The sequence below is a fragment of the Mustelus asterias genome, chromosome 8, assembly GCF_964213995.1.
Source record: "Mustelus asterias chromosome 8, sMusAst1.hap1.1, whole genome shotgun sequence".
Taxonomy (NCBI): Eukaryota; Metazoa; Chordata; class Chondrichthyes; order Carcharhiniformes; family Triakidae; genus Mustelus; species Mustelus asterias.
Window position 1 is genome coordinate 88109131 of NC_135808.1, and position 27784 is coordinate 88136914.

Below are 27784 nucleotides of genomic sequence, written 5' to 3' on the forward strand. Positions count from 1 at the left end.
TTTAGTACCCCCAGATGCATTTCATCAGGGCCAGGAGACTTGTCTATCTTTATCCCCTTTAGCTTGCCCAACACTACGTCTTTAATGATAATGATAGTTTCTAGGTCCTCACCTGCCATAGCCTTCTTGCCATCAATTTTTGTCATGTTATTTGTGTCTTCCACTGTGAAGACCGATACAAAATATTTGTTCAATGCCTCAACCATTTCCTCATTTCCAGTTATTACATCCTCATTCTCATCCTCTAAAGGACCAATGTTTACTTTAGCCACTCCTTTTCGTTTTATATATTTGTAGAAACTTTTGCTATCTGTTTTTATATTCTGAGCTAATTTACTCTTACAATCCATCTTACTTCTCTTTATAGCTTTTGTCGTGGCTTTCTGTTGAGCTTTAAAGATTTCCCAATCCTCTAGTTTCACACTAATCTTTGCCACTTTGTATGCGTTTTCTTTCAATTTGATACCCTCCTTCATTTCCTTATATATACATGGCTGATTATTTCTTTTTCTGCGGTTCTCCCTTATCACTGGTATATACTTTTGCTGAGCACTGTGAAAAATCACTTTGAAAGTCCTCCACTGTTCCTCAATTGTCCCACCATAAAGTTTTTGCTCCTTGTCTACCTTAGCCAACTCCTCCCTCATCCCATTGTAGTCTCCTTTGTTTAAGTACAAGACACTGGTATTGGATTTTACCTTTTCACTCTCCATCTGTATTTTAAATTCAATCATACTGTAATCGCTTCTTCCGAGAGGATCCCTAACTGTAAGATCACTAACTATTCCTGTCTCATTACACAAGATGTGGAGATGCCGGCGTTGGACTGGGGTAAACACAGTAAGAAGTTTAACAACACCAGGTTAAAGTCCAACAGGTTTATTTGGTAGCAAAAGCCACACAAGCTTTCGAAGCTTCTTCAGAAGGGGCTTAGAGCTTCGAAAGCTTGTGTGGCTTTTGCTACCAAATAAACCTGTTGGACTTTAACCTGGTGTTGTTAAACTTCTTACTGTCATTACACAAGACCAGAACTAGGATAGCTTGCTCCCTCGTAGGTTCTATTACATACTGCTCAAGGAAGCTATTGCGGATACATTCTATAAACTCCTCCTCAAGGCTGCCTTGACCGACCTAGTTTGACCAATCGACATGTAGAATAAAAATCCTCCATGATAATTGTTGTACCAGTTTTACATGCATCAATTATTTCTTTGTTTATTTCTCACCCACAGTGATGCTATTATTTGGTGGCCTATAGACTACGCCTAATTTCCACCCAAATGGATTCAACCTTTTTTTCCATAGAACCTATATCATCTCTCACTACCACCCTGATGCCATTCTTAAATATCAGACCTTACCTTCCTGTTTGTCCTTCTGAACAGCCTGATACCCCTGGATATTAAACTCCCATTCATGTCTATCCTGCAACCATGTCTCTGTAATAGCCCCCAAATCATACTCATTCACGAAGATAAGAAGGTGTAGCTCTGATATTTAAGGATGACACCAGGGCAGCAGTGAGAGATGATATAGGTTCTATGGAAAAAAAGGTTGAATCCACTTGGGTGGAAATTAGAAATAGTAAGGAGAAAAAGCCACTGATAGGCATAGTCTATAGACTACCAAATAATAACATCATGGTGGAGTGAGAATTCGCAATGATTTGTGCCGTCAACTCATTTATCTTGTTTCAAATGCTATGAGCATTCAGATAAAGTGCCTTTGTGCGAGCTTTTGTACCTTTTTTTTTTAATCCTAACACCTCCATGAATAACATCTCCAGAGTTCTCCTTCCTTTTAACTTTTTTCCTGATTTTCGATGTAGTTGGAACTTTCTCCCCACATGCTAACCTTTTGCTTTGCTTTCTATTAACCGTTATATTCCCCTTACGTGGTTCAATGTCAAGTTCTGTTTGATAATGATCCTATGAAATGTCTTGGGATGTTTTCGTACTTTGAAGGTGCTTTATAAATACAAGTTGTTGCTGTTTGCTATCAATGACACACTGGACTTTGTGACATCCTGCCATTTAGAAAAAAACGTTGACTTCTCCTCTGTTATGAAATATTAACTGCATTGACTTCCCTTTCATTAATATTCTGTGAAGAATAGACTTTGCAAATTTAATGTGATAGATTTTCAACTTGTCTTTTGTACATAGAACTGGAATTACAGATTCACTGCCCATCACTGAAATTATTGGAATCTAAGGCAGAAAGTTGAAAATCTAATCTGATCTCTTCTCTTTATTGATGCTGGGTTATTTATTATTTCATTTTTGTTTAAGTTTTCCCTATTTGCAGTTTTTTTCCTTTATATTTCTCTCTCCTATTGCTGGTTCTGCAAAAGAAAATTATGAAGATTCTTGAGTCAAGATTCTCGAAGATTCTTGTCAGTCACCCGCTTAATGAACTTGTGCATTATAGATGACAGGCAGGATACAATTCCAAGATTCCTACTCCCATTCCCAGCGCTGGCAATTTTTCTTGATACAGAATAAGAGTACTGATGGCAATATTTTGTCCCTTATGATTAACATTTTCCCTTGATGAAGACTACCAGAAACAGATTAACTAGTCACGAGCTCATGATTGTTTGTCAGACCATGTGCAAAAATTAGATGCCAGTCTTGCGAACATAACAACAAGCATCTCACTTGAATTTGTCTGTATAGCACTCTGAGATGCCCTGAGGATGTGAATATTGTATTTGTTTATGATTTTCATTCCAATATACCCAGTCATAAATTGTGTACATTTATGGGGCATTATGAAATCTTGATTAACCATAACAGCAAGACAATTTAGAGTTAAATTATTTTATTCTATTTGCAACAGGTCAATGCACAGACTGACACAGATAGATCGATTGGATCTGGGCAGTAATGAATTCACAGAGCTGGTAAGAAATGATGAACAGAAGTTGGTTTATATGTATCAGGTACTGCTAGCTTTATTGTCAGTAACATTTTGCTGACTAAAAAAGGAATCTATTGTAATATAAGGAATAATATTGTAAAACTTAATGTCACTTTATTGCATGTTTTTATATTCAAACACTGAGGACCAGATTATTACGGAGTCGGGACAATGGGGAGCCATTTAAAAGTGGCAGGCAGAACATGATTCTAGGATTCCTACTCCCATTCACAGCACTGGCAGTTTTTGCTGATGTGGAGTAAGGGTATTGGTAGCAAGCCCACGCCCTGCACTTACTACCTGGCTGACTCCAATGTGAGAGTAGGCACCTCCTAGTCACCTGCAATTTTCTTAGAATCGGGCGCGCTTCTCCATGACTTATGGTTTATGGCCCCTCACAGGAGTTGTGAACCATAGTCTGCATTTGGGAACCTTTAGAAAGGTAAGGTCTTACCCATGCCCCAGCCACTGCTCAGGGCCTCTCATATTTTCCATGAAAACTACATGGCAACTCATGGACCAAGCCATTTCCCATGGCCATCCAACCCTTTATGCCAAATTAATGTCAACTTGTGGCCCCAGTCATTCCCCAAGGCCCCTCATACTTTCCATACCAACTCAATGCCACTCATACCTCTTTCATGCCCTTTCACCTAGTATGTGCTATACACACAATCAATGACCCATGTAATAACAATGGCAAGTGGAACAGCTGAGAAAATAAAACACCCACTCACAAACCTTTCAAAAGCAACTACTGTTTCTACAACCCTATGAAAGTGTCAGTCAGATAGACCATTAAAATATCATTGATTGAGGCTTCAAACACCTCACACCTCTTAATCTTGTCCAAATAAACATTATCGCATTAACAAAAGCGATCACAGAAAGAACAACTTTTTACAACCACTTAAAGATTTCAATCACAAAAAGTCAACAATTTACTTCACTTGTCAGAACTGAATCCCTGTTGAGCTCATGCTTTTATTAATCTGGAGAGCCAAGCATGCATTATGAGGATAGCACCATCTGGCTTTCCACCTGTCTTCTAAAAGTAACATTAGGATGGAACCTCAACATGATCCTGCTCTCTTTTGGATTCCACCATGGTGGGATTGAAAGCGAGCAGGAACACCCTTGCATCTGTTGGGAAATCAATTGGGATATTTAAAAAGCCAATTAAGTAATATGTTTACCCTCTATTATGCTTTTAACAATGGGGTACTTGTTTTCAGCAACTCTTCAGTTGAGTGCACAGAGAGAAGAACATCATCCGTGAAATGGATGAGCTAATGCATTTATCAGTTATATTGAAGAGCTGCAACCATGACCAGTTGAGCAGCTGCTGTTCATAGCATTTCTTCTCTGAAGGATTGTTATCTAGACAGGTGATCGCCAACTTCTTGGAAGGCACTTCACCTGTCTTGCCCTTTATGACCTTCAACTACACTTCCCTGTTGCCAACCTTCACTGTACTACCAACTGTAGGAACAACACCATCAACAGCACCAGCTGCCCCCTCCTCAGACACATGCCACCACCAAGATCCAGCTGGAAAAGGCTAGAAGAATAGAATCCCTCCAGTGTAGAAGGAGGCCATTTGACCCATTGAGTCTGCACCTATTCTTTGACAGAGTATCTTACCCAGGCCCTCTTCCCTGCCCTATCGCCGTATCCCCACGCATTTTACGATGGCTAATCCATTTAACTTACACATCTTGGGACACTAAGGGGCAATTTTTTTTACTATGGTCAATCACCTGTGCATCTTTGGACTGTGGGAGGAAGTCAGAGCCTCCGGAGTAAACCCTTACCGACATGGGGAGAATGTGCAAACTCCACACAGACAGTCACCCCAAGGCTGGAATTGAACCCAGGTCCCTGGTGCTGTGACGCACAGTGCTAACTACTCTGCCAGCATGCTGCCCCGGTGGAGGTGAAACTCCAACTAAAGGGTCTAGAGGACAGGGGAACAATTCTTTTGACATGTCTGAGACCAGTACCTCAGGAGGTTCTTTGTCTCAAGGCAGGTCACTGCTGAAATCTGCAACCTCCTGGAACAAGACCTGCACCCTAGTGGAGCAGGTATCACTCAATGCAGTGGCCCATAGAGTGCCTGTTACTTGAGGGGAGTCACAACACACCCGTTCCCCTTCTTCACCCCAGTCTATGCCTCTCGCCAAGTACCATGCTTGTAGTATATCCTGTGGAAAGAGAAAGCAGACAGAAGTGAATGTTCACAATGGTTTGTGTGGAGAAAAGGAAAGGACAACATTTGTGGAAGGTGACTGTGAGGAATGGGTGTGAGGGAGCTATTGGATGAGAGTGAGTGTTACTTACTAAGATAAAGCTGTGAGGTGCCTGCAGAGAGAGGAATAAATAAAGCTACAAGATGTGTTGTTCTGAACAGTGCTGTACAAGAGAATGCTGGGAAAGTCAGAGTGTGGGGCTTGGCATCTGAAAGAGTGATGTCATTTATCTTTCCCAATCTCCTGAGGTCCTGGATCCTCTTGGTACTCTCTTGGAGAGACCACACTTCTTCTGCTGACTTTCTTCGTAACTTCCATTCACATCTGCTTGGTTGGAGAGGTTCTCCTCTTCTTCCAATCATTAGGAGAGCTCATCTCATGGCAGTGTCTCAGATCCCACAGCAGATCCTCCAGGTAAGAATGAAATGAGAGACCTTGAGAACAACCTTCCCAGGTCTCCTTTCCATTCCTGTCCTTTATGCAACCTCGTAACTCCAAGTGCTGGTGAACCATTCTAAGCCACATTGTAATGGCTTTAATCAGAAATCCTTCCTTTCACAGATCCAGGACGTGATCCTACCTGCCCTCCCTGATTGGTTAGGAAACTCAGAGGTGGCATACTAATGCTGTTGCTCAGTTGGAAAGTTTTGGCAAAGCCCACTTCAGCGGCTAGTGGATTTCCGACCTGCAAATGGTCCCCCCATTTGGTCAGTGAGTAAATTGGGAAAATCCCATCCATGAAATGAGCCAGAAAAGGGGCAGAAAGTGACCAAGCTAAAATAATGAACCAGAAAATTGAATACAATGCAGAAAAGGAGAGATAAAGGAAGCAGGGTAGGATGGTAGCGGTGAGAAGAAGAAAGAGAGAGAACAAAGTGGAGAGGAGAAGAACCAGGAGGGAAATATGAGGAAGCATAGAAACAGAATAGAAGACAGAAAAAAGAAGAGGCTGATGCAGGGAAAAGGTTGGAGTGTAAGGAAAGGAGACTTAGAAACACAGAATAGAGTAAAGAAAGCGAGCCATAGGCATTTAACCATCATAATTTATAAATAGCAGCAATGTCTGATGTACCATAAATTTCAAACTTATCTCCAGGTTTCTCTTCAATTTTCATCTCATTTTCTATTTTCTGTTTCCCTGAATGTTACTCAGACAGTCAGTGACCGAGATTTTCTGGTACCACCTGTGACGGGAATCTTCAGGGCGGGACGAAAATTTGACAGAGCAACTGAAGGTGGTTGACTTTGTGTGCAAATTTCCAGTCCCGTCTGACAATCCTGGCCACTTTTTAGTTTATTCTCTCACAGTTACCATTTACAATATATCTAAGATGTTCCTGTTCACTTTTAACATCTATTTTTGCTCCAAATACATTTTACAACACGTCTGGTATTTTCAGCTTCAATAGTGAACTCTAGAGTAAAATTAGATATTTAATTGAAAAATGTTTCTAATGGGATTTAAACTATATACTTAATTATTTTTAAAGGAATACTCCAGGATGAAGTCCCACATTGGCCTTATGGTTGAGTACTCATCTGATAATTGCTAAATAAGACTAACTTCTAAAAAGGTATAAAAAAACTAAGGCAAGTCTTTTGCCTTCAATGATTCTGCTATTTGATCTTCCCTCTTCTAACAGCGAGGAAATTGAAAACTTAATGAACAGTGGTTTTAAATTATTTGTTATTCTAAAAGTAAGCATTGAACACAAACATTGAAAATAGGCAAAACTGGAAAAGGGGCAGAAAGTGACCAAGCTAAAATAATGAACCAGGACTTATGGGTACTTGCCTCATAAATAAATTTCTTCTTCGGTAAAAGGCAATTAGATTTCATTAAGTTTCTATGTTTAGCATAAATAATAAGGAATGGAGAGGCTAAAGACTAACTAATTGAAGGAACTAATTTATGTGACCTTGGCTGACATTGCAGGCCATTTGACCTCATGAACCTCGAAATTGTTGTAAGCACATTTGAAGCAAACAAAAAATTGAAACTGCATCACCCAATTTCACGGACCTCATTTAAATGATCCAATTACTTTAAATTGGCCTTGTGTTAAATCTCGTAACTTGAGGCTAGGCCCTTACCACAACATTTTGTCCACCAGTGGGGACGACAGTCCTGAATCCTGCCTAATTCAAGCATGTTTGTTCAAAGCAGATATTATTCGCAGATGCTAGTAAAAATATTTTTAATTAAAGTTTTAATTATATTTTGCTACATGTAGTTTAATTACTTCTAACATTTTTGCATTTCATTGTTTTACTGAGTAATCCACCATTTTTGTACTTTTATGAGATTTGTGATAGTATTTCTTTTCATTATTATTACTTGTAATTACCTTTTCAGTCATACATCAATGTTGAGCATGGGAATTTAGTCAGTAATTGTGATTTAATTTAATTGAAATGAGGAAAAGAAGATTCTGAGGAGCCAGTAAATGCATGTAAATTGAGACCTGATATATTCAGGTCCAAACCTGTCACCATCTGGGAATAAGAACAGAAAATGTTGGAAATAGCAGGTCAGGCAGCAGCTGTGGGGAGAAAGGCAGGATTAATATTTCAAATCTGTAATCAGAACTGGAAAATGTTAGAGACATAACTGGTTTTAAGCAGGTGCCAAAGACGGGAAAGATAGGAATCGAAGAAAGAACAAACTACTCTGGGATCTTTGTTTATGGATCCATCCACACTTACCTGAATATGTTAGAATGAGACTTACCTTCACATGAACTTCATAAGGTTGTCAGAAAATTGTACTACCAAATGCAAGATGTGTTGCAGACAATGGTTGGGATTTTGTGGCCCTGTGGTAGTGGGAATGGTGCACCCAGAGGAAAAACAGTAAAACAGGGAAATAAGAATATTGGTCCAAACTTGTTTTCCTTCGGGGGATGAGGCAGGCCAGCCAAAAGTCCATTAACTTTCGACAGGACCAGAAAGTTCGGTGATGGGTGAGTCAGAAAATCCCACCCAACATTTAGAATAAGGTTGGCTTTTTTAGAAAAGTGGTAGTAACTACTTTGTTAAGCTTTTACTGTTCCTGGTGTTTCCAAGCCATCCCACGGGACATGTTAATATGAACTTCAAAGGATGAGATTAGTTATCTGTGCCACTAATGAAAGAAGTATGTATGATTACAGATATGTAATCTACAATTTCTTCAACCTCTGGAAATTCCTGCTACTCTGTAAAATCAGTATTATGTTCACATCAGTTTGCTTATAAGAAAACTGATGAGAATACCAACCATAGAATTACACAATGCGCCCATGGTTTGTTTGATATATGTGTCAATCTTGACAAAGTGGGAGCTGATCTATGAGTCAAAGATTTTAGATCAAGCACTAGTTGAGACTTGAACACATAGGGAGTGATTTACCAGTCCTGTTCGCTATGGATGCAAATCCCATTATAGCTGTTAACTCTCGCGAGAGAGCCAGAACGGGATTTGCACTGGGAAGATCTCAAAGTGAGATCTCCCCCTTCCCCACCAGTGACGCAATCAGCTGGACATGAGCCTGATGACCATGAATTTAAATACATTTTAATAAGCCTAAATGGCATAATGCTCTACTTTTCAGATTCACTTCAGTTATGCAGAGCTTTTGGTCTCCTTATTTAAAGAAGGATGTACATGTGTTTGATGCAGTTCAGAGAAGGTTACTAGACTAATGCCTGGAACGTACAGGTTGTCATATGAGGAAATATTGGTCAAATTAGGTTTGTATCTGCTGGCATTTAGAAGAGTAAGAGGTGACTTGATTGAAACTTATAAGATCTTGAGAGGCCTTGGCAGGGTGGAATTGGAAAGGATATTTCCTCTTGTGGGAGAATCTAGAACCAGGGGTCGCTGTTAAAAATAAGGGGGTGTCCATTTCAAGACAGAAAAGGAGAATTTTTTCTCTTAGAGGATATTGAGTCTTTAGAACTCTTTTCCTCAAAAAGTGGTGGAAGCAGAGTCTTTGAATATTTTTAAAGACTCATCAGTCTAACCTCGTCTAATGAAGGAGCAGCACTCCAAAAGCTCATGATTCCAAATAACCCTGTTGGACTTTAACCTGGTGTTGTGAGTCTTCTTACTGTTCCTATATTACAACAGCGACTACATTTCAAAAGTACTTCATTAGCTATGAAGTGCCTTGCAATTTCCCAAAGTCAGGAAAAGTGCAACATAAATACGAGTTATTTATTCAATAAAAGCAAAATACTGCAGATGCTGTAAATCTGAAATAGAAACAGAAAGTGCAAGAAATGCCCATCAGATTCGGCAACATCTGTGGAGAGAGAAACAGTTAACGTTTTGAATCAAATATGACTTCTTCAGAACTGAAGGAAGATAGAAATGTGATGGAATTAATACTGTTGAAAGGGGGAAGAGGAGGAAGAACAAAAGGGGAGGTCCTTTTTTTTTCATTTGTGGGACATGGGCATCGCTGGCTGGCCAGCATTTATTGCCTCGCCCTCATTGCCCGAGAGCAATTAAGAGTCAACCATATTGTTGTGGCTCTGGAGTCACATGTAGGCTAGACCAGTAAGGTTGGCAGATTTCCTTCCATAAAGGACATTAGTGAATCAGATGGGTTTTTCCAACAGTCAGCAATGGTTTCATGGTCATCAGTAGACTCTTAGTTCCAGATTTTTTTATTGAATTCAAATTCCACCGTCTGCCGTAGCGGGATTCAGGGTCGAGGGTAGGGGGAGATTAAATGACAAAAATGTCATGGAACAAAAGACAAAGGGAATGGTAATGGTTACAGCAAAGTATTAAAACATTTGTCCAGAGTTAGTGCACATGTCAGAATAATGAGCAGCTCTGTCCAAAAGCCAAAACATGAAAAACAAAATTCAAAATGGCACATGGCAAAAAACAGAAACAAATCAGGGATTTCATGACTTAAAATTGAACTCAACGTTGAGTCCAGAAGACTGTAAAGAGCCCAATCAAAAGGTATTGTTCCTCGAGCATGTGTTGAATTTCATTGGAATATGATAGCAGGCTGGGAACAGAAATACAAGTGTGAGAGCTAGTTGGTGAATTAGAAAAGCAAACAACCAGAGATTCAGTGTCATGCTTGTGGATCAAGCAAAAACATGGTGCAAAGTGGTCACTATGGTCAAAGTGTGTTTGGTTTCCCCAGTGTAGAGTAGACTGCATTGTGAGCATACAGTGCAATATACTGGGGAGGTGGTGTGGTAGTGGTATTGTCACTGAACTAGTAATCCAGAGATTCAAGGTAATGCACTGGGGATCTGTGTTCGAATCCCACCATGGCAGATGGTGAAATTTAAATTCAATAAAAATCTGGAATGAAACCATTGTTAATTCATTAATGTCCTTTAGGGGAGGAAATCTGCTGTCCTTATCTGCACTACATGTAACTCCAGATCCACAGCAATGTGGTTGTCTCTCAAATGGCTGAGCAAGCCACTCAGTTCAAGGAAAATTCAGGAAGGGCAATGCATACCCATAAAAAAATGCTAATTTGAAAGAGGTTTGCCAAAATCTTGCTCCCATTCACGTTGGCAGAATATTACGGTCCTGCCGACAATGCATCCCTGCCACATCTTTCCCTATGGCGAGAAGTGCGTTCAATGGGAAACTCTTTTGACAATACGGGACCATAAGATCTCACCATCACCGAGCACATGTCACTTCCCGCTGCCATGAAACACATCGCGGAGTGGGAGAAAAATCTCACCCATTCTCTGTTTGATTTACATCTGTATAAAGTTGTTTGGCTTCAATTACATATGTGCCCAGGTACTGCCTGGAATTACCCAAAAACAGCATTGGTGGAGCGATGCACATGCTGGAGAGTAGCTGCAGGTTGTTTGCAGCATAACTCTGTGACAGGATCCTTTGGAAAGTGAATTCTTTTCATGCATTGCTCCTCAATCAGATGGAGTTAACAGTCTACTTATTTACTCTGCTGTGAGAGTAAAGAAAACCAAAGTGCAAAGTTTTTACATCATCGCAAATTGTAAAGCTGGTCCCTTCTGCCTTGAACACTGGAAGCCACTTTTATACAAGCATTCTTAGGAAAGAATGTAAAAGAGACAGTAATTATGAAAAATAGTGCACATGACACAATTGTGCCTTTGCTGCCAGATTTAAATACATCATCCTCTAAATTGCTAAATCCTTCTGCAATACCAGAAATGACAACAGAAAATAGGACAAATGCAGAAGTGGACAGGGATTCAATATTATGGCTCTCTACTGCTTTCTGCCCAATTCATACCACACAAACAGGTGCATGGTGACAGAAACACCAGAGGCTGAATGTTTCCATGGGAGACAGGAAACGGGAGGCAGTCTCAATTCCAGGTTGCGAACTTGCTTCTGTTTCAAATCCATTGCTGGACCTGCCAGTGATTTTCCTCAGGTTGGGATTTCAATGTGGTAAGGATCGAGCCTGTAACCTGATTAGGCTGCCAAGGTACAGAAACAGAGGTGGGTCGGCTCTGGAAAGGGCATGATAAAAGGGTTGTGTCAGCCATTAGTGCGATGCCAAAATCATCCTGCTTGTTTTAAGTAGTGACAAGCAACTATTAAATCAGAAAAAAAATTACCTGAAGCCTCTAATTGCTGTCTCTCATTTGTGAGACCCTCTGTAAACTGGTTGTTCAAAATCAGTTGTTCAAAACTTTAAAGGGTCCATTACTTTGAGCCTTCACTTTATTGGCTCAGAGCACTTTTATAAATACAGTCAGTAATGGCTCTTCGCATTCTCTTTTCCCTCCTGCCTGTATGTGCAGCATACGGCAAGATCATAACCTTGTTGGGTAAGATTCTTGCCATGAGGCTGACCGCGCCAGAAATCTGGCGCTTATATAATGGCACCGGTCGCAAAAACTGGTGCCAATCGTGCTCAGCGCTTTACGCCCCACTTTACCACCATGTCGCATCCGAAAACGGGCACAACACAATGGTAAAATCGCCTAAGGGACAATTTAGCATTGCCAATCCACCCAACCTGTGCATCTTTGGACTGTGGGAGGAAACCGGAGCATCTGGAGGAAACCCACGTAGACACAGGGAGAACTTGCAAACTCCACAGAGACAGTGACCCAAGACTGGAATTGAACGCATTCCCTGATGCTGTGTGGCAGTAGTGCTAACCACTGTGTCACTGTGCCACCCCTTAGCACATCTGCTTCTGCTTCTCCAAGGACCAAACCCCATTGTGTGACTTTTGGGGGCCCTCATTACTGTCAAACAGAGAATCACTGTGAATGTATGCAGACCCTCTCAGAATTGCTTCCTGCTATGTGTCATGGTTATTAAGTAGTAGGCTTCATTGAGCTCCACACTCCCATGGGATGATGTGAAGTCAAGAATGCCCAAGGCATTGTTCATGTGGTAGCCTCAAATAGGGCTGGCTATTGGGAGAGGCTTTTTTTTCCTGAGTCATATGTAGGAAAGGCCCCTCAAAGTGGCTGGTCTTCTCAATTGCAGCACTTTGCAAGAATCTTACCCAACAAGGTTATGATCTTGCCGAGAAAGGTTCTCGCCGGCATGGAATAGACATGCTCCCCATGAACGGGGAGTAATCGACTTGGCCTTGCCGGTGGGACCGGAGGCCATTGAGACCCCCTGGGGAGGCCAAGGGCAAGGGAGGAGTGCCCCTTGGGCAGTGCCAGACTGGCATCTGAGCAATGCCCACCAGGGAGTGCCGGGGGCGGGGCTACTGGGAATGGGGGCCACTGGGTGTGGGGCTAATGGGTGGGGCTAATGGGGAGGGGCTGATGGGGCGGGGCTAATGGAGTGAGGGGGCCTGCTGCCACTCTGCAGAGATCGGTGGGGGGAGGGCAGTGGGGCCGTGATCGGTGGGTGAGGGACGCGGTCCACAATCGGTCTGGGCGGCGGGGGCTATATCTCAGACTGCGGGCCCTCGTGATTGCAGGGTAGGGAGCTGCTTCAGGCTGCCTGCATTAGTAGAAGTCTGACAGCTCTCTCTTTTCTGTCGGAGCCCTGCTACTGCTAATGCGCCTCAGGCAGGATTTTACGGTTTCAGGATGAGCGAGGCCGTGAAATCCCGCCCACTGTCGCCAGATATTTGTTTTGGGCCTCCCTTGTTGTGCAACAGATAATAGAATATGAAACTTGCACTAAATTCAACATAACTTTGAATTGAGTTCACACTTCCCAGATGACGTCAAATAGTTTAAAATTAATGCTTAAAGTTTATTTATTAGTGTCGCAAGTAGGCTTACGTTAACACTGCAATGAAGTTACTGTGAAAATCCCCTAGTTGCTACACTCTGACGCCTGTTCGGGTACACTGGGAGAATTTAGCATGGCCAATGCACCTAACCAGGCATTGAGTTACATCTTTATGCCATGAGGACCTCTGACCACAGTAAGAAAAATCCACACTTCAAACCACTAATTGTTTTGGAAAGAAGAGAATAAACACAGGAGAGAAAGAGCTCAAGATATAAAAATTCCATCCTTTGCATTATCCTTGGAGTAAATATGGGACATGTTAAAAGTCTGGGACCAAAAACCCACATTGTTTTGACAAGATGGTGCATAATTTGGACAAAGCAACATTTTCAGGTTGGAATTTTAGGCAGGAATTATTTTTGATGATTGTACATCCTATTTTGATTCAACTGAAATTTTGCTCGGAGTGGGTGGGATCTTTTTCTCTATCTGTTTCTTCACCAGCAAAGCTATCAGAATTCCCAGCATTTCTACTCCAACTACATTTGTGATTACTTATGCGCACATAAATGAGGCATAGCCTTGATAATTACCTGTCTATGAAAGTGATAAATTTAAAGATGGTCACTGATTGGACAACTTCTGCCTACTTCTCAAGATTGCCTCTAAAATCAAATTTAATTCTCGCTTACTGAGCTGCATTTCAAACTGACAGAGTTGAGGACTTGCTAGTCACTAGAATGTTTTGACTTTTATACGAAGTAAGGAATTTTATAGAACTTCATAGTGTATTCTATGGGAATTCCTCTGATTGCAGCTTGATGAAGGAGGAGAAAAATCAAAGTGGGCAAAGAAGAGGCAGCATCAAAGGAGGATAAGACTAACCTGCTGCGAATTGCACAATGGGTCTAAGGTCTAGAGATCCTATGAGGGATTAGGTGAGGAGCTGTGCCTTTGACTTCACCAAGGAAGCTTTAGATTAATTATTACCTTTTGCATACTGTGAAAACTGATCAAATGTCTGAACAGCAGTGACCATTATAGTTTATACAGCTCTTGTCTTTAATGCCACTGGCTCCTTCAAAGCTGCTGGAGGAGAGTCACACAGCATTAGCCAGGGTTTACATTACACTGCAATGAAGTTACTGTGAAAATTCCCTAGTCACCCCACTCTGATGCCTGTTCGGGTACATTGAGGAAGAATTTGGCATGGCCAATACACGTAACCAGCACGTCATTCGGACTGTGGAAGGAAACCAGAGCACCAGGAGGAAACCCATGCAGACACGGGGAGAGCATGCAGCCTCTGTACAGACAGTAACCCAAGCCGAGAATCAAATCCGGGTACCTAGCACTGTGAGGCAGCTGTGCTAACCACTGTGCCGCCCTTGGTGGCATTTTGGATGTGGAACGGAAAATAATAACATTTTAATCGGAACTGAATAAGGGAATGGAGGTGTATGCACGATATGTGTATGTCAGCCAGTTATGAATCTGACAGCACCTAAATAGTAATAGGTCTCTCCCACGGAAATGACGCAGGGCTCCCACCAGTTCTCCATACTCCTAAATTCTAGCGTGTGTGTCAAAGTGAAGTGTCAGGTACGTATCAATGCAAAAATGACAGTATACATCCGGAGGCTGCTGAGCACTTTACAGGTCAAAGACAGATGCCCCATGAGCCATCTCAACCTGTGTGCAGTGGTGGAAGGAGTGAAAACTTAAGGTAATGAATGGAGTGTTGATTAAGCTTTATCCTGGATGGTGTCAATCTTCTTGGGTTTTTTCTACATCTGCAACCATGGGCAAGTGGAAAGTATTCCATCACACTCCTCTCTTGTGTCTTGGAGGTGGTAAAAAGCTTTTGTCAAGTCAGAGTGAGTCACTCACCGCAGAATACTCAACTTCTCACCTTTTCTTAAAGCCACAGTATTTATGTGGCTGGTCCACTTAACTTTCTGGTCAATAGTGACTCGCAGGATGTTGATGATGGGAGATTCAGCGATAGTGATGCAGTTAAATGTCAAGAGGAGGTGGTTCAATTCTCCCTGAAATAGTCACTATCTGACACTTAAGTGGTGTTAATGCCACCTGCCACTAATCAGCACGATAGGCAGGGTGCTGTCAGAACCCATATCCTTTGCTGTATCCAGTGCACTTCGCCAGTTCTTGACATCATGTGGAGTGAATCAAATTATCTGAGGACTGGTATCTGTGATGCTGGCGACCTCAGGAATTGGTCAAAATGGATCATTTGACTTGGCATTTATGGATGAAGATGGGTTGCAAATGCTTCAGCTATGTCTTTTGAACTCTCATGCTGGGCTCTGTCATTGTTAAGAATGGAGATATTCATAGAGCCTTATTCTCCTGATAGCTGATTAATTGCCAATTGCCATTCAGGGCTTGATGTGGCAGAAATGCAGAGCTTTGGGTCAGGGGATTAATTGACTTTCTATAGCGTGCTGTTTCAGCTGTTTAGCATACATGTGGTCGTATGTTTGGATACTCCTCCATGTTTTGGAGTCCTCATGCATCAGCTGCTGAAAGTAAGCGCGCAAGTACAGCAGGCTGTAAAGAAGGCAAATAGTATGTTGACCTTCATAGAGAGGATTTGAGTATAGGGATAGTGATGTTTTGCTGCAATTGTATAGGGCATTGGTGAGGCCACACCTGGAGTATTGTGTGCAGTTTTGGTGTCCTTATCTGAGGAAGGATATCCTTGCTATCGAGGGTGTACAGCAAAGGTTTACTATGCTGATTCCTGGGAAGGCAGGTCTGTCATATAAGGAGAGACTAAATCAGTTAGGATTATATTCACTGGAGCTTAGAAGAGTGAGAGGGGATCTCATGGAAACTTACAAAAGTCTAACAGGGTTAGACAGGATAGATTCAAAAAGAATGTTCCCAATGGTGTGGGAGTCCAAAACTAGGGGTCATAGTTTGAGGATAAGGGGTAAACCTTTCAGAACTGAGGTGAGGAGAAACTTCTTCACCCAGAGAGTGATGAATCTGTTGAATGCACTACCACAGAAAGTAGTTGAGGTCAAAATGTTGTCTGATTTCAAGAAGAAATTAGACACAGCTCTTGGGGCTAAAGGGATCAAAGGATATGGGAAGAAGGGGGGGTGGTCAAAGATATTGAATTTGATGATCAGCCATGATCAAAATGAATGGCGGAGCAGGCCCAAAGGGCCAAATGGTCTACTCCTGCTTCTAGTTTCTATATTGCAGCTTCACCAGTTAGTCACCTTACTTTTAGATGTGCCAAATGCTACTCCTGGCTTGTTGTTCTACAATCTTCTTGCCTTGATTTATTGATTGACTGAGGATATACTGGGCCATGAAGTTATAGATCGTGCCGGAATACAATACTATTACTGCCGATGGTCCATAGCACCTCACCGATTCCTATTTTGAACTGCAAAATCTGTTCTGAATCAATCCCATTTAGCATGGTTGTGGGTGTCTTATAACACAATAGAGGCTGTCTTCAATGTGAGGATGAGACTTTGGAGGTGATTCTCCCATCCCGACCCTTTTCTGGCGGTCGGGGTGGGAGATGCGCGTCACCGGCCTTGTTCCGGGATTTGCACATGCGCTTGGAACGCATGCGCATCTCCCAGAGCCGGAGAACAGTCAGAGACCAGACCACGCTGGAAACCGGCGGGAAGACAGGTAAGTCATTTGAATCTTTTTTTAATGTTTTAAATGTATTTTAAATGTAATTATCGGGAACTTGCCTGTCCCGATTGAATCTCCCACCCCGCCAGGAGTACTTCATTCCGGCAGGGTTTAGTGTAGCTCCCCACGTTCAGGGAACAAACGGGAGACGAGGGGGTGGTGCCCCCTGGGCATGGACACCCTGGCAGTGCCAGCCTGTGCCCCCTGGCACTGCCCAAGGGGCAAAGTTCCCATGCCCAGGGGGCACCTTGGCACTGCCCACCCAGCATTGGGCAGTGCCAAGGGGGTGGAGCCGATCGTGGGCGAGGCCTAGGGGCAATCGGTGAGGGTGGGGGGGGCCGCTGCCACTCTGCATGGCAATCGGTCTGGGAAGGAGGGCAGCAATTGAAGGGTGGGGGGTAGTCTGCCGGGGAGGGGATGTGGTGTGAGGAGCCTGCTTCCTGGGAGGGGTCTGACCCCAGGGGGAGGGGGCGAGTCTGCCGGGGTGAAGGGTGTGGGGACTTCACCACTGCTGGGGGGGGATGGGCTGGACATCGGAGCTCCGGGGCGGGGGGGTCAGGGCTGGCTCGGGAATTGTTGTGGGGGCTGCGATCAGGCCATGGGTGGGGGCTGGAGGGGCAGCACTGTGGGCGTCCCGGGCTGGCCAGTGATCGAGCTGGTCAGCACACAGGGATACTGACAGATCGGGGCCACTGCACATGTGCAGAGTTCCAGAACTGTCAGACTCTGGTGTGAATAGGCCCCGCCCTACCTGGGTTTTTAATGAGATTCACGATTGGAACCTCTGCAGTGCGCAGAGTGGGGAGATTCGAGTGAGAAGTTGAACTGACAAAACAGTCGCGATCGAGAACAGTTTTCCTGCTTCAGCGCTTTTGGGAGAATCGTCCCCTTTGTCTCCAAAAGGTCAGACCTAACTATACTTTCATGGACAACTGCATCTGCAACAGCTAGATTAGCGAAATTTTCCTTCTAATAGTCCTCTTATCACAGATTGCAAACCCGGTAATGCAACCATGACCTTCTAGAATTGTCTGACTCAGTCAATAGTGGTGCTACTTATTCACTCTTGTTAATGAACATTAATGCTGCCCAACCAGAGTACATTCTGTATATGGTGGATCTCAAACTTATCCAAGTGGACCGGGAGGGAACAGGAACAGGAGGATTGAAAGGTGGTGGCTTAAGGAAGTCTTTGAAGGCAGAGAGGTGGTGCTAGTTAGAAATATTGAGGTGTGGAACTCAAGAGGGTTGGAACAGTGTGGCTGAAGGTGCAGCCAACAAAGGTCAAGTGGAAGGTTGGGAAATTAATGCTGGAATTTTATCGGCACGCCTGCCCCGGAATTGGGGCGGGCGCAGCTCGCAGAACGGCATTCTCCATTGGCCTTGGGCTGGATCTTACGAGCCTTGGGTGAGGATGCCAGTAAAATTATGGCAGAAAAGTATGTTGGTTTTGGGGGAACTGGAGGGTGCATTTTAACTCTAATTTAATCGTGCAGCATGATCATATCCTGCATTCAGTAGCATGTTTGCAAAGCAAGAAGCATCTTAATCATTTTGAAATGAAATTCTCTTTATTATGTTGTAATGAGGTCAGTATGTCATATAACTGTATTCAATTTAAATTCTTATCTCAGTGTAAATGGACTGATGGCTTTACATAGCTTTCTGTTCCTTTAGCCTGAAGTCCTGGAACAGTTACAGAGCCTGAAGGAACTGTGGATGGACAATAACTCAATACAGACATTACCTGGGGTAAGAACTTACAGTGCCAGTATTCTGTCATCTTCTAGGGTGAACACTTAATTTGTATATACTTTTGTTTATTTGGGGAAAACAGCTTGGGGGAATGGGGAAAGCTTAGGAGAAGTGCTAATACATGGGAGGTTTGGAATCAGGCTGCTATCTGTGTACGTTGTTAAAACAAAAATTAGAGCAACTTCAATCTTCCAAATGTACGGGGCAAAGGGAGGGCTGGACTCAGGATAGGGTAGGGAAAAGTTTGGTTACAAAGATTTTATTGCTGCTCAATAATTTTTTTCCAAACTTATTTTTTTGTATTAAATAAAATTATTTGAGCGTTGCCGTCCCTGTTTCTGTCAGGTTGCAACTGGTCAGCTTCAGAGAACTCCAAATAGCTGTCTGACCCCATGAACATCTCGGGAGGTTAGAAGATGAACTGGGTGAATGACTTCACTTTGACGCTCTCCCCAAGTCCTTGGAAAAATTGTCAGAGTTGGGAACAAAGGGGGCAGACCATCTCCTTTCTATTCTGTCCCTATTTGTGAGGGGCAAATCCAGCCCCAACTTCCAGATTGTTATGATCCCATCTGATGTTACTATTGGACAAGTCAGAATCCAGGATGGAGCCTAGCTCAATATATCCGACTTTTATTTTTTGTTTAGATACATAGATGAACAGGGTCACGATACTGCCAATGAACTTGTAACAAAAGAATAAAACATTTATTAGACAAGGAAAGATTAATTATAATACACTACTCTTTCACCCCAGCTATACCTCTACAGATATATACCCAATTGTAAGGATAACACAAGTTACAAAATATATCTTATACTCTAATGTCCTCAGTAAGTACACAGTCTCGTAAACCAACTGGTTAATTGTGGTCAGATACACCACATTCTGAAATCATGTTACAGATGCCACTCAATACAATTTCTGAGGATTTCTCATCAATTCCCCCCCAATGCTAGTCACACTGTGAGCCAAATGGTCTCACTGGAACTCTGTCTTCCGCATGAGGGCTTCTAACCTCTGCTCTTGAAGAACATGCCTTGGAATCTTCTCCGAAACAATGTTTTCTCTAGGATCCCTTCACCAAGCATCCATTTGTTTTTTACTCATTCATGGGACATGGGCAATGTTGTCTGGCCAGCATTTATTGCCCATCCCTAGTTGCCCTTGAGAAGGTGGTGGTGAGCTACCTTCTTGAATCGCTGCAGTCCATGTTCTGTGGGTTGACCCACAATGCCATTAGGGAGGGAATCCAGGATTTTGACCCAGCGACTGTGAAAGAACGGCGATATGGTGAGTGGTTTGGAGGGGAACTTGCAGGTGGTGGTGTTCCCATTCATCTGCTGCCCCTGTCCTTCTAGGTGGAAGTGGTCGTGGGTTTGGAAGGTGCTGTCTAAGGATCTTTGGTGAATTGCTGTAGTGCATCTTGTAGATAGTACACACTGCTGCTACTGAGTGTCGGTGGTGGATCCTCTGTCCTGGATTGCCAATTCATTCAAAGTTCCATGCAATCTCCCAGATACAAAGAGATGCCAACAAAACACCACTAATGTATTAAAGTGTCACTGACCTTTAAATCACCACAGATATCTGCCTTTGTGCAAGCTGATGTCCAAGCTAGATCTTCAACTTGCAGCCCTATCTTTAATTGGGAGTCTCTCTCTCTCTGCCTTTGACTTCACTAAACAGAATCTTTTTACTAGATTTGGATCTTTTTTCCTATAACCTACTGGAACTCTCTTGTGCTCCATTCCCTGGTTTCCAGGACTTTCTGTTCTTTAGCTTTTGGGGCTGGCTTTCTATACTTCTGTATTGTCTTGCCTATTCTGGCAGTGCCTGTAAAATGCTCCTTGCCTCTGGATTGCTTAGTTCAAAACTGAAACTCAAGTGCTTCTGCTTTTCATAAAAACATAATATAAGAACTAGGAGTAGGGGGAGGCCATCTGGCTCCTCGAGTCTGCTTCGCCATTCAATAAGATCATGGCTGATCTTTTTGTGGACTCACTTATCCATCTGCTCACCATAACCCTTAATTCCTTTATTGTTCAAAAATCTATCTATCGTTGCCTTAAAAACATTCAACAAGGTAGCCTTAACTGCTTCACTGGGCAGGGAATTCCACAGATTCACAACCCTTTGTGTGAAGAAGTTCCTCCTCAACTCAGTCCTAAATCTGCTCCCCCTTATTTTGAGGCTATGTCCCCTAGTTCTAGTTTCACCCGCCAGTGGAAACAACCTCCCTGCTTCTATCTTATGTATTCCCTTCATAATTTTGTATGTTTCTATGAGATCTCCCTTCATTCTTCTAAATTTCAATAAGTATAGCCCCAGTCTACTCAGTCTCTCCTCATAAGCCAACCTTCTCAACTCCGGAATCAACCTAGTAAATCTCATCTGTACCCCCTCCAGTGTCAGTATATCCTTTCTCAAGTAAGGAGACCAAAACTATACACAGTATTCCAGGTGTGGTCTCACTAGTGCCTTATACAGCTGCAACATAACCTCACCGTTTTTAAACTCCATTCCTCTAGCAATGAAGGCAAAATTCCATTTGCCTTCTTAATTACCTATGGCACCTGCAAACCAACTTTTTTGTGATTCATGCACAAGGACACCCAGGTCCCTCTGCACAGCAGCATGCTGCAATATTTTACCATTTAAATAATAGTCCATTTTGCTGTTATTCCTATCAAAATGGATGACCTCACATTTACCAGCATTGTACTCCATCTGCCAGACCTTTGCCCACTCACTTAGACTATCTATATCCCTTTGCAGACTTTCAGTGTCCTCTGCACACTTTGCTCCACCACTCATCTTAGTGTCATCTGCAAACTTTGACACACTATACTTGGTGCCCAACTCCAATTCATCAATGTAAATTGTAAACAATTGCAGTCCCAATTCTGATCCCCGAGGCACACCACTAGTCACTGATCGCCAACCAGAAAACACCCATTTACCCCCACTCTTTGCTTTCTGTTAGTTAACCAATCCTCTATCCATGCTAATACATTGCCCATAACAGCATGCACCGTTATCTTATGGAGCAGTCTTTTATGCGGCACCTTGTTGAATGCCTTCTGGAAATCCAGATACACCACATCCACCAGTTCCCCGTTGTCCACCGCGCTCATAATATCCTTAAGGAATTCCAGTAAATTAGTTAAACATGACCTGCCTTTCATGAACCCATGCTGCGTCTTCCCAATGGGACAATTTCTATCCAGATGACTTACTATTTCTTCCTTGATGATAGATTCAAGCATTTTCCCCACTACAGAAGTTAAGCTAACCGGCCCATAGTTACCCGTTTCATTGTGGGTCTCTGGTGGCGAAAGCTTAGGCTTTTTTTAACTCACTTTTCTTTTGAGGTTGCATAAGCTTCATTACAATGCAGGCATCTAAACAGACCCACAGACTTGCAGGCACCATTTTTTAGCATGAAGCTAAACTGAAGTTATAAACCTTTCTTCGCTCACAAGTACAGAAACACAAAAATAAACATAATTTATACCTTCTTCCTAACACACACATTACAATTATAAATTAGTTAAACTCGCTATTTCCTCACAAGATCAACATGAAATCATTTACAGATCTGTTGGAAAGACATCTGCATCCAGCCTGCTCCATAGGATTGGAGTTACAGTAGGGGCAATGTTTTTGCCTTCCTTCCTGCCTAAGGGTGAGGCGGAGGTGCTGGCGATGCACTGGGGTGGGCACAGTAAGAAGTCTCACAACACCAGATTAAAGTCCAACAGGTTAATTTGGAATCACGTGCTTTCGGAACATTTCAAGGAGCAGCACTTCGAAAGCTCGTGATTCCAAACAAACCTGTTGGACTTTAACCTAGTGTTGTGAGAATTCTTACTGTCTAAGGGTCATCTCAATAATAAGTCAAGCCACTGTTCACAAATCTAGTGAACAAGTGTCTGATGCATTGATGAGCATACCCATCTATTTAATCTCCTCTATTATTGACTAGGAGTACGGTTGTCAGCACACTGATGTATTTCCCCAAGGGCCAGCATCAGATGTGTAATAAGTCTCTTATATAAGACTAATAAGTCTCTTTTGAGTCCAGAAGGCTGTAATGTTCCAAATCAGAAGATAAAGTGTTGCTCCTCTTCTTTGCGTTCGCTTCATTGCAGCATTGCAGCAAGCCAAGGATGAACATGGGGACATGAGAGCAAGATGCTGAGTTGAAATGGCAAGCGACAGGAATGTTGGGATCATATTTATGGACTGAGTGTAGCTGTTCCGCAAAGCGGTCATCCAGTCTGCGTTTAGTCTCCCCAAAGTAGAGGAGACCACATTGGGAGCAACAAATAGAGTGGACCAATGTGAAGGAGGTGCAAGTGAAATGTTGTATCATTTGAGGAAGGTGCTGTGGAAGGAGATGAGGAGTTGGGGGTAATGGAGCAGTGAAACAAGATGTCACAGAGGGAACAGTCTCTACAGAATGCTGATGGGGTGGTGAGGGGAAAATGTGTTTCACGAAGGCATCATGCTGCAGTTGGCAGAAATGGTGGAGTGTGATCATTTGAATGCAGAGGCTGGCCGGGTGGAAAGCGAGGAGAAGGGGGACTTTTATCATGGTTATGGAGGTATTACAGTACTGTTTCCTGGGAAACATGCACTGGAATTCTGAACATGGCAATTCTTCTTAGACTCAGCTCATGTAGCATCACACCTTATTGAGTTCTTTGAGAAGGTGACCAAAGAGGTGGATGAGGGTAAAGCGGTTGATGTGGTGTATATGGATTTCAGCAAAGTGTTTGATAAGGTTCCCCATGGTAAGCTTTTGCAGAAAATACGGACACATGGGATTGAGGGTGATTTCGTGGTTTGGATCAGGAATTGGCTAGCTGTAAGAAAACAGAGGGTTGTGGTTGATGGGAAATATTCATCCTGGAGTTCAGTTACTAGTGGTGTACCGCAAGGATCTGTTTTGGGCCACTGGTGTTTGTCATTTTTATTAATGACCTGGATGAGGGCGTGGAAGGATAGATTAGTAAATTTGCGGATGATACTAAAGTCGGTGGAGTTGTAGACAGTGCGGGGGGAAGTGGCAGGTTACAGAGGGACATAGATAAGCTGCAGAGCTGGGCTGAGAGGTGGCAAATGGAGTTTAATGCAGAAAAGTGTGAGGTGATTCACTTTGGAAGGAGTAACAGGAATACAGAGTACTGGGCTAATGGTAAGGTGCTTGGTAGTGTGGATGAACAGAGGGATCTGGGTGTCCATGTGCATAGATCCCTGAAAGTTGGCACCCAGGTTGATAGGGTTGTTAAGAAGGTGTATGGTGTGTTAGCTTTTATTGGTAGAGGGATTGAGTTTCGGAGCCAGGAGGTCATGTTGCAACTGCACAAAACTCTGGTGCGGCCGCATTTGGAGTATTGCGTACAGTTCTGGTCGCCGTATTATAGGAAAGATGTGGAAGTGTTGGAGAGGGTGCAGAGGAGATTTACTGGGATGTTGCCTGGTATGGTGGGAAGATCATATGAGGAAAGGCTGAGGGGCTTGAGGTTGTTTTCGTTAGAGAGAAGAAAGTTGGGAGGTGACTTGATAGAGGCATACAAGATGATCAGAGGATTGGATAGGGTGGATGGTGAGAGCCTTTTTCCTCGGATGGTGATAGCTAGCACGAGGGGACACAGCTTTAAATTGAGGGGTGAGAGATATAAGACAGATGTTAGAGGTAGGTTGTTTACTCAGAGAGTAGTAAGGGCGTGGAATGCCCTGCCTGCAGCAGGAGTGGACTCGTCAACATTAAGAGCATTCAAATGGTTATTGGACAAACATATGGATGATATTGGAATAGTGTCGATTAGAGGGGCTTTAGATTGGTTCCACTGGTCGGCGCAACATCGAGGGCCGAAGGGCCTGTACTGCACTGTAATGTTCTATGTTCTACACCCATCTTTTTACCCTTAAGCCAGTTTGTGTACTAACTTGTCATTTGAGCACAATCCTGCCTTAGTATATATTTTGTCTGACATTGACCTTTAGCCTCTCTAATCATTATAAAGATCTTTTCAAATTTACATAATTCACAGTCTTTATAAAAGCTTTTTAAAAATTACCTTAATCAATACAGCCTTTAGTTTTATATTCTCATGTATGTGCCCTTTTATCTTTAAGTGACCGTACCTTTTCCCACAGTGCAATTGGTCATTCCCAGTCTCCCAGAAAAGAGCTCTGAATGGCACATGGAATATGGGACAGGAATTCACTTTAATTAATTTAGAGAAATTCTGCCAAGTTGGCATTTGCCATGCATAAATTGGCGACCACATTTCCTACATTGCATCAGTAACTACAATCCAAAAGCCAATAGTCACTTGGTGGTACAGAACTTGAAACTTGCTGAAAAAGGAGACATGCTGTTGAAGCTTTTTGTCTTGTACTCATCAGGACAGACAGAAGAATACAAAATTTAAAAGGGAGCAACATTTATACTGCATGAAAAAAAAAGATTGGTTGGTAAGTCCAATGCATTGCCATGGAGAATGCAGCAGGGAAATGTTGTCCCCCATGCTTTTGTTTAATTAACAAAAGGTGCAATGCCTACACATGTTCCTTTTGCCTGCAGAAGCCAGATCCCTGTTTTTGAATATATGTAGCTTCCACAAGCCCAAGTGAACCACTTATCCATTGACATGTATGGACTACTCATGGTATTATCCTTTAACAGGTGGCTGCTGTCAAACCAAAAAATGTTTTGCCTCCCACACAAATGAATAATGTGCTATATAAATTTCAGTGCTGGTGCAATGCCAGGTTTGTAGGCCATACATCCCAATGACTGGTGGATCGTATCAATAACAGCACGACCCTTCAGCTGTTCACAATAGGCAGAGTACTGACCACACTCAACCAGTCCATGATGCAAAACTCAGAATATTGTCTCATGTTAGATGTGATTCCACAATTGGACAGCACTTGCTGAACAATTCTAAATGTGCTTACAGTTATGCCGACAGCCAATTTAAGATTATCAATCGATATGTGGTTCACTTATCCTTGCTGGAAGATACTTATATTCATGTACAGAGACCTGTCATCTGCAAGCAGAAAAAGGCTTTATCCCTTTTTTGAATTAAACAAAAATGTAGGAGATAATAGTTCCCTGGTGCATTCCACAGCAACACTTGACCAATCAGTGTCAACTTGCCAAACAATCAGCATTCATTTCTCATGCAGTATAAATTGTTGCTTTCTTTGAAATTTGACATTCTTGAGTCTGTCTTGACAAATGCAAGATGAAAAGATTTGATAGCATTGTCTCTTTTTTCAGCAATACTCCGAAACCACTTCATTGACTGTAAAATGGTTTCAGACTTTCAGTGGTCATGAAAGACACTATATTATGCAAGTCTTTCTTTTCTGTATTTTCAGTTAAAGTGCTATATGCAAAGCCCACTGCACTTCAGTCTCACTTATTTTGTGACACGACATACAAAATCTCCCTCTCATACATTTATGAATTCTGCAGTCAATTTTAATATAACTGCTATCATCAAGCACAAACAAAATTCCATGCTGTTTTCACAATCCCTTCAAAAACCTAAATCTGGATATTTTGCTGAAATGCCTTTGGAATTCTGTCTGTTTCTGCAGCATTATTTAATAATTCATTCTTAATCATTGAAAAGATTAATAATATTTTGCATTTATTTTTGAAAATGAGGCAAAAAGTCATGTATCATAGTTGTCATACTAAAAGTATTGGGAGGGAAGGAGTGATCCTATTCAACATGAGTAAGGATCATCACACCAATGCTTGTAACAGAATGGATTAAAACTTTTCATAACAGACAGCATTCCTTTAATATGCATTTACATTTTTATTGTTAATTGTATTTCTGTCATTACATTGGAAATGAAATATCTACAACTTCTGTTTATGAATTCCCATTCCAAAATGTACAGCTAATTTTATTTCATTTACATAACAGTAAAAATGTTTTACATTTCATTTGCAAACTAATTTTCCCAAAAGTCAAATATTTCTTATTAGCTTCTCTCCCTTGCTCACATTTGCGCAGCATATTTCTGCTGGTGAATAGAGGTGCTGAAATCACTTAGGACATTCAGTGCAGATGAATGTCTGTCGTATTTCATTGAAACTATCCTGTAATTGCTTAAAGAAAAAATGATTAAATATTTGACCAAAGGGACACTGAGTTAGCTCAGTGATTAGAGCATTGTTCTTTTGCACCTGGAATTTGGCTTAAATCCAGTTTAATTTCATGAGTAGAAAATCTCTCCTCTTTCTGCTGGCAATGAGTGTTCCTCCCAAAATTAGTCTGAACCTTTTCAACCCAGTTGCAACTGAAGTTCATCCTGCAGCAGAAAAAAATCCCTTAATTCAGTTTGAATTAAAGCTAAATTAGTAATCTCATTGTGAGAAAGCTCAAGGATAACAGCTGCACAGAATGAAAATGCTATAATGGTATGGCCAGAAGTGCTTTGATCAAACAATGTTTAAGACCAAAGGAGGTTTGACTTTTCATCCAGCCTTACTATACCAGTTCCGGGAATGCTTGATGATAGCATTTGGAATCAAAACTGGCAAGGGTGATCTATCTGGAAAAAAAGAAATATTCACTTTGACAAGCACAAAAAAACCCCACAAAAGAATGCATTCCTCAGTCCTAAGATATGGAACTTAAAATGTATTGAAAAGTGCAGTATACTGATATCATAGCCTCCTCTTGGTCAATTAGACCAAAGAATATTGAATTTTACTTTAAAAAATCGAAATAAAACTTGAATATATTTGTTGCACTCAGCTGCTGCATTCAACTGCTCTTGGGCCAGTCCCACTTTTTTGGAATTTCCAGCAGGTCTCAGTGTCCCAAGCTGCTAAACCAATCTGCTGCTAAACTAATCTGCACTGTGCTCTAAAGCCTGACCTATTTTGTGCAGTAAGAAGCTTGTGCTGTCCAACTTGAGCTCATAACCGGGCTTAGTGGATACAAT

The 27784-nt window shown here is 42.2% G+C and overlaps 1 protein-coding gene across 1 annotated transcript in view; it reads left to right on the plus strand.

Moving 5' to 3' along the window:
- The window catches only part of LOC144497761 (uncharacterized), a 141760-nt gene that overhangs the window by 71989 nt on the left and 41987 nt on the right, over nt 1-27784 (plus strand). Inside the window, exons 6-7 of the mRNA XM_078219200.1 lie at nt 2842-2905; nt 18715-18789. Of these exons, the coding sequence (XP_078075326.1) occupies nt 2842-2905; nt 18715-18789 (139 nt within the window). The remainder of the gene's footprint in view (nt 1-2841; nt 2906-18714; nt 18790-27784) is intronic.